The sequence below is a fragment of the Muscardinus avellanarius genome (assembly GCF_963383645.1).
Source record: "Muscardinus avellanarius genome assembly, chromosome: 15".
Classification (NCBI taxonomy): domain Eukaryota; kingdom Metazoa; phylum Chordata; class Mammalia; order Rodentia; family Gliridae; genus Muscardinus; species Muscardinus avellanarius.
Genome location: NC_137801.1, coordinates 45,110,087 through 45,118,128, shown reverse-complemented (window position 1 = coordinate 45,118,128; position 8,042 = coordinate 45,110,087). Strand labels below are relative to the sequence as shown.

The 8,042-nt window shown below is 45.4% G+C and overlaps 1 protein-coding gene across 32 annotated transcripts in view; it reads left to right on the top strand.

Annotated features, from left to right (window-relative positions):
• Positions 1-5,495: 5,495 nt before the first annotated feature.
• NRXN1 (neurexin 1) overlaps positions 5,496-8,042 on the top strand; it is a gene marked incomplete at both ends in the record, with an annotated part of 1,249,621 nt that continues 1,247,074 nt past the window's right edge. For all 32 annotated transcript variants that reach the window (XM_080711553.1, XM_080711552.1, XM_080711543.1 and 29 more), the window contains one exon: positions 5,496-6,267. In XM_080711553.1, the coding sequence (XP_080567679.1) occupies positions 5,496-6,267 (772 nt within the window). The remainder of the gene's footprint in view (positions 6,268-8,042) is intronic.

Below are 8,042 nucleotides of genomic sequence, written 5' to 3'. Positions count from 1 at the left end.
AAACTGGGTTTGGAATAACTAATGTAAATGGATAGTAAATACTTAAGAAAGTTTTAAATATTTTATGCTCATTTATGCATCTTATCTTTACATGAAATGAAAATTTTTATTATATACATTTTATAAATGAGGTGACTGAGGTATCATAAGGTTAAAGTGTCTTGCCAAGGTCATATATCTAATAAACTTCAGAGGTGGAATTCAAGCCCTGACAATCTAATTCTATTAATTACTTGATCAAACTGCCTTTCTAATGCAATAAAAATACTGAAACCTGTGGTTTCTACCTTCAGGTTATTTAGTTTATTTTACAAAAGTAGAAAAAGCTTAAATATGGCTTGTCATAGGGATGAATTCTGGTTTCTTTGAAAGGAAGCAAATATTGCATCTATGATGTATATTATTTCAGTACTTCTGCAATGTTTAGTTTTTGCACATTCTTGCCTTGTAGGGCCTGGAGGCAGAAAATAGTCTTAAGTTTCAGTATTTGAGGCTGAGACCATTAGGTTTGTAATGTTGAAATAAAAATAGCTGCTGTTGCTGCTCCAAAACTAACCCATGGTGAAAATATAATGGGGATAGGAATTTGAATGTCCACAAGACTCAAACCATATTTTAAAGTCACAGACACTAAGACTACTATACCACCTCATCACAAGCTCCCTTGACATTAACTCCTTTCTCACCAGACCCAGCAATGCTTACTGGGCATGCCCAGTTCTAAGGGTGAGAGAATCGCAGCATTTCACTTTCTCCAGGTTTTATTAGCTACAAAAGGAAGGAGGAGACAGAGGGAAGCGTTAAGTAGGTAGATAACTTGGTTTAGCTGAGGATGTCCAGGGCCAAGGCAGAGCACGGGAAGCTGGAAGAGCAGGGGCTGTAGCACAGAGCACCTTGTCAGACACGAAAGTCTGGTCTCAGTCCGCGCATAAGCACGGTGGGTGGGTTCCTCCTATGTCTTTCTGGCACAGTCTCAGCTGATCGCGGAGATCTGGTGTGCTCACTTAGGCCAAGGCCACCGCAAGGGGTGGGGCAGGAACACTGGATTCTGTAGGGCGCCAGCGCTGTCGCTGTGAGTCCCTCTGCCCCTGCATTCCTAGAAGAGCTACTAGCTTTTCTAGGGTTCCGAACAAGGTGCACAAGTAAAGCCAGGGCGCATCTTTAATCAAGAGCTCCTTGGTTGGCTGCAGAGCTCTGCCCTGGCAACCTCTCAAGTACCCCCGCCCAATCACCACTAAACCCCGGAGAAGTGGAGTCTCCACAAGCTTTCGTGGGTCTAGCAGAGGCGTGGGCATGCTCAGTAAGCTACATGGTTCTCTGATCTCTCTCTCTCTCTTCTCTCTCTCTCTCTCTCTCTCTCTCTCTCTCTCTCTCTCTCTCTGTCTCTCTCTCTCTCTGATGGGGGAGGGAGGGTGGTGACAAGTTAGATGCGCTTGCTGCAGGTCTCCGCCCCCAGGATCTGGCTCCCGGGGCTGGGGGACAATGCAAAGGTAGAAGCACCTCCTGCGCAGCATCCAGGCCTGGAGGGGCTGCGCTGGTCAGCGGAGCCCACCCTTTTCCCAGCCCGAGCCCCGGCCGGACGCTCTCCACGGTACTGCGGAGATCTCAGCTCCGCCCTTCTCTTTCAGAAGGACAGCACCCGGCGTCACGTAATCCAGCCTTCTCGGGCTTCGCCGCCGCCGCCTCTTCCTTCCCAGCTTTTGCCCTCTCCTCCTCCTCCTCCTCCTCCCGATCCCCTCGGTTGCCTGTTCTCCCCTCCCGCACTCCTGGAGATAGACTCTCAAGCCTGGAGCCTCTGGAAAGGCATCAGCATTCGCCTTATCCGTAGACCTCAGGAAATTCTTTGACCGATGCAGGCTTCAGCCTCTGGCTCAAGCTAAGGGGAATAACCAGGCAGGTAAAGAAGCTCAATTTGGGTTGGGGGGGAGGGGATGGGGCGAGGCAAGCTAGAGAAGGATATCTTTCCCTTTTGTAACTGAGCCAGGATTTGCCACAAATACACAGGGAAGAATAGGTGGCGGGAGGGTGGAGTGTAGATCTTGGTTGTTTTGCATGAAGCCTTTGAAATAGCAAGATGAGATGGTGGAACTGGGGTTGTAACTTAAAAGGTAGATGCAGTGATTTATTTCTCAAAGAAAGAAAGAAAGAAAGAAAGAAAAAAAAACAGGGTGGTTAAAAATCAAAACAATACAATAAAATATATTTCCATCTATATCTTTCTTTCTCTTCCTTAGCAGCTCATACTATGCCTATCCTTAATTCGTGCAGTAGACTCCAGGCTCCAAGAAAATGCACTGGTATTAGAGATGGAGCCCAGAGACTGGGCGGGAAAGCCAGGGAGAATTTGGGGCGTACATTGGCACTGAGGTATTTCCTAAACGCCAGAAGCAAAAAGGGACTTCTAAAATTTCTCTCAAAGATTTCAGGTTCTTTATGAAGATATATATCGAAGGGTTTATGGAAAGGTTGTGTGTGTGTGTGCGTGTGTGTGTGTGTGTGTGTGTGTGTTTGTGTGTGTGTTATTATAAACATATTACAATAAATGCAGCTGCAGCCGATGTGAGCACACTGTATTGATCCTTTCAGTGACTTGAGAATGAATTTGATTCTAGAAAGGAAAAAAAAAGATTAATGAGGCTGTTAGCTTTTGAATTAGAGCGCTTCTTGTTTTGGCTGCAGTAGGATTGTTTTTCAGTTCCTTTTATTTCATCCTTTAATTTGTGAACTCACCAGTTCTTTCTGGAACCTAGAATTTTTTCGTCATACAAATACAGATACTCTTACACACAATGAGCTTCCTCAAGAACTGGGAGAGCCAGTTGACCTCCCTTGTGGCAGGAATATATATTCCTCCAGGTTTTTGCCCCTTCTTCTCATCTATTCCTTAAAAAATCAAGGCATATATTAGTGGAAGAGGGCAGAAGATACGGGTGCAAAAAAGATATGTGTTCTTTGTAAAATTAATTAATAAGATAATCAGCTTCAACAGTCTTTCTCTTTCACACACACACAGATACACACACACATAGACAGACACACACATAGGCACAAAGGCTTCTAACACAGGAGATTGAGGATGGTCTCAAAATACTACTTTTGGTTGTGAAATTTTAGATTTATTTGGCAAATTACTAAAATTTTAGCAAAGCACATTTCTTTTGGCTTGGCAAAGGAGTAGAAAAGATATGACTGGTAATTGCTAATGGTGTGGAATGTATCATCCATAATAAATAAGCAACTGAGATTTTTATTTGTTTTTGCCAGTGGGCAGTGTGTGTGTGTGTGTGTGTGTGTGTGTGTGTGTGTGTGTGTGTGTTGAAAGAGAACCAGTCATCAATTTTATCTGGGGAGGAACTTGAAGTGGGATCCTCTAGCTTGGTGGCTCTTAGCTGACACCTGTAGGGATTGCTCTGAACTGAAGAGAAATGCTCTGAGCTCTCTCCACAGAGAAGCAGCAGCACAATGCAGTGCCATAAATTACTGCTAGTTTCAGCTTGTAGGGGAAAAAATGTGTTAATTGGATAGTGAGCTTCTGTGTCCATGCAATAAATTTGGGGTGTGTGTGTGTATGTGTGTGTGTGTGTGTATGTGTGTGTGTTGCAATGGGGGGTGGGAAGATTATGAGAAATGCTATGTATTTGCTTGATATATATTTGCTTGATATGACCAGATGATATATTTGGAATTTTTTCAAATTGTGAGAATATTTTTTGTTAAAAAATGACAGAAAATTTTTGTATTTATGATTTCTATACTATTTCAAGAACCTGTCAGATTACAGTTGAATAAATAGAAGTGATTTAATAGCAAAGTGAGTGATTCAAAGGTACGATTTTAAGTTCTAGTATTCTGAAGCCATAACAGCTTAGGTGACAGGCCCACTGCGGTTCTGACCACACAAATTCTAAGGCTGACAGTCAGATAAGGACCTGCTGACAAGTAGTTAGATCACTACACTGTTAGGTAAAATACTAAATACTTCTCTTTAGAGAAACTAATATTATGGCATTTCAGCCATAAATATTGTTCTATATATGGCTCTAATTAGAAGTTTTCTTCCATAACTGATTATTCCTTTATAAAAAGGAGAAATATCTTGCTTGAAATTATAAGAGACTCCCAAGGAACCATCAGTATTCCTGCTCTGAGGGGGGGGGGCATGGTAGGAATGCTATACATATCTATGTTGGCAGCTTCCTGTCAACATTTTGATCTACTTTGCCTATTGTAAGATTTACTGTTAACTAAGATTTGAGTCGTTTTTATTTTAATTATACTGGAACTAGTACACAATATAAGGTAGAAAAAAAAGAGGCTTTTTTCTCTCTTCATATTTTTTAAATTAAACTTTCTTGAAAAAAAAGTTAGAATTATATCTGTATTTTAAACCTAAGTTACCTATTAACCGTTATAATAAGCAGCAAGGTATAATAGCTTGTAATACTATCAGGAAACATTAGGCCTTACTAGTAGGTCAGGAAAAAGAGGCTGTATCTAATAATGTCATTTCTTTGGCTTACAAATAGTATCAGTTATATACTTGCTTTTTGAGATAAATAATAATTTATATAATACTACAATTAACATTAGACCTAAATTTTTATTTTAATTTTCTGCAGATTTCTGGGTCCTTATAAAAAAACAATAAAATCAAAATGCATCGCCGACACCCTACCAATTGATATGCTGGGCAGAAGCAGAGAAACCGAAGAGAAGGAGCTGTTGTGACTTCCTTCCAGCTATTTCACAACTTGTGGGTTTGGGTCCTCTTTTTTGTGTGTGGGGGATAAAAGAGAAGTAAATCCAGCCTGAGAGGCCATGCACAAGGAATCTGGCCTTGGTAGCAGTGGTGCTGGAGTCTATGATATGACTGAAGAAGCAGGCCTTTGAAGGTACTCGGGTTTACAAGTGGTGCCCTCAAAAGGCAAAGGCTCTCTCTCTTCTGGTTTCGGACACTACTTCTGGAAGGGAAATACTTGAGTCATTCGCAAGCATCCAAGGATACTGGCTTATTGCTGGTTTTTGTCATTCCCTGAGGAGGGCATTTGCTTCTTCTTGACTGCTTCCCTGTTGTCTGGGCCACATTGGTGGTACCCGGGCAGGTGACGGCGCTTGAAGAGTGAAGTGTCCGTGGCCACCTCAGACTCCCATAAGCTAGAGCGCTGGGCGCAAATGGATCAGTGATTTCTCTTGATCTTCTGTTGATGCTCTTTTTAGAACGTTGCCTCCAAAGTGTATCCTCCCTTTGGTCTGGAAGTTCGGTGGCAGCTCTGTACCACTGGGGTCTACATTTTCCAGTTGGAAGGGGACTATAAGGAGAGAGGTAAGGGTTATTGGAAAAGGAGAAGAAGGAAAAAAAAAGAGCTAAAGGAGGGCGCTCCTGTCTATCCCTTTGCCCCGCTTTCCCTTCGGCCCCTTATTTCTTCATCACGGTGTCCAGGACCATTTTGACCCTGTCGGCCCCGGCACCCCCCCGCCGCACCCCAGCCCCGAGCATGGGGACGGCGCTGCTCCAGCGCGGGGGCTGCTTTCTCCTCTGCCTCTCGCTGCTGCTCCTGGGCTGCTGGGCCGAGCTGGGCAGCGGGCTGGAGTTCCCGGGCGCCGAGGGCCAGTGGACGCGCTTCCCCAAGTGGAACGCCTGCTGTGAGAGCGAGATGAGCTTCCAGCTCAAGACGCGCAGCGCCCGCGGCCTGGTCCTCTACTTCGACGACGAGGGCTTCTGCGACTTCCTCGAGCTGATCCTGACGCGCGGGGGCCGCCTGCAGCTCAGCTTCTCCATCTTCTGCGCCGAGCCCGCCACGCTGCTGGCCGACACGCCGGTCAACGACGGCGCCTGGCACCACGTGCGCATCCGCCGCCAGTTCCGCAACACCACGCTCTACATAGACCAGGTGGAGGCCAAGTGGGTGGAGGTGAAGTCCAAGCGCAGGGACATGACCGTCTTCAGCGGCCTCTTTGTGGGCGGCCTGCCCCCAGAACTGCGCGCCGCAGCGCTCAAGCTCACGCTGGCCTCGGTGCGCGAGCAGGAGCCCTTCAAAGGCTGGATTCGCGACGTGAGGGTCAATTCCTCGCAGGCCCTGCCCGTGGACAGCGGGGAGGTGAGGCTGGACGACGAGCCGCCCAACAGCGGCGGCGGGAGCCCGTGCGAGGCGGGCGAGGAGGGCGAGGGCGGGGTGTGCCTCAACGGAGGCGTGTGCTCTGTGGTGGACGACCAGGCCGTGTGCGACTGCTCCCGGACCGGCTTCCGCGGCAAGGACTGCAGCCAAGGTAAGGCCCGTGCTCCCGAACCTCCCTCTGGCCAGGCCGCGGGGAGGCAGGGCGCGCAGGTGGGACCGGACAGGTGCATGGGGCCTTGCTTCTCTGGACGATGTGTGACAGTTGACGATGAGGCGATGGCCGTCTCTGGGGCCTCAACAGCTCCCCCAGCTCTTTCCTTCACATCCCGTAGTCGTTGAGTAGACCTCAATTCTCGCTCAGCTTGCCCCGGGATGCCTTTTTACTAACCTTTCTTCTAGAAAGGCCTCTCTTCAACGCTTGTATTTTGGCCTCCTGGCCCGTGCCTTCATAATGCCTTTGCTCATCCAAATGACCACCATTCTTTCCTCTACCGCCACTAAATCTATAATACAGACTCTGCATCTGTAGATTTGTTAGGGCCGTTGAGTAGGGGTCCCGTGAGTGGACCTAGTTCTTGGTTCTTGTGTGCTCCAGACAATAAGTCCATTGTGGAGCACACATGAGACATGAGAGCATTCAATACTAGCAATATGTTAAAAGCATTGTAATTAGGTAGGTTTCGCTTTAGGTTCTGTGCAAGTGCCTCCAGGGGTATTTCCCCTGAGGTCTCAAAAAAGAGGGTTCTAATTCCTAGAAACAGAAGTTTTGACCACAAGTTAACCATGTTTGGGTCTGTATTTAGGAGTGGACCCAGAGTGGGTACATTTTTTAGGTTTGTGGGGGTCTTCCTGTTTATGGGAAATCCTGAGGCAATCTCAAAAGGTGGAAAGTCCTCAAAGAGTGCCAAGCTCTGAGGGCCTATTTAGTAATGTGCATTTCAGCCCTATGCCCAGAGTTACAGCAGCATGCTTCTGGTACTCATGCCTTTCTTAGTACCTCACAGATTGGTACTCATGCCTATCTACCTGGCTCACAGTGAAAACATGCAGGAGAGGCTTCCCCAGGGTCGTGGTTGAGAATAGCCACATGGTTACTGTGGCAAAGGAGGAACAGAGTTCATAGGCACTGCTGTGCTTTTCCAAAGACCCGATCTTGGTTGTGGAAAAGAGGAGGGGCTGTACAGGTTTTCTTCACTAGCTGGAGGAGGAGTTTTGAAAATAATACTGGTTTCTATTGTTATATCCAAGTCCAACATTTATCAAATTTAAGTCAAATTTTGTGATTTCTGTGGTTTCTTGAAGTGTGAGACAGGTCAGCAAATGTTTAAAAATGTTAGAGATTAAATAACATATTTCTCAGTTAATTGATGCCTTGGGAAGAGATATAGTAGAGAAATTTAGATGTTGCTGGATGGGGAAGCTTCTTCAGGCTAATAAACCTGGGATTCATGTGAGTGATAGCAAGAGATTTTCTAAGAATATTAAGCTAATAACATTTATCAGAGGAGTGGAAGCCAACTTGTAATATCTTTGCTTCTTGGGGCTTGAAATAATGTGGAATTAAACAACAAAAATCACACCTGAGTTTTATTTTCACCCCTTTACAAATAAAATTTAGTATTTTGGGTGCTTTTCTCCTCCCTGTTGTTATATAGTAATGGCCAATGAAAATATTGTTGTATAAATAGAGAAAAGCCTAGGAGCAGAAAGTGAGTTAGTTATATTAAAGGGATAAAACATAATGTACCAGTGCCCAAGGAGAAGAGATGATGTCAGGGTTAAAGTACATAGCTTATGGGTCAAATCAAGGCAGTTAACACACAGATAACTGGGATTTGTGGCCAAAATGCAGAAAAAGGTAAATTATTAAATCTGGTTTTGAAAGCTATAGGGATGGAAGCTCTATGTGTGGCTGTTTTATTGTGT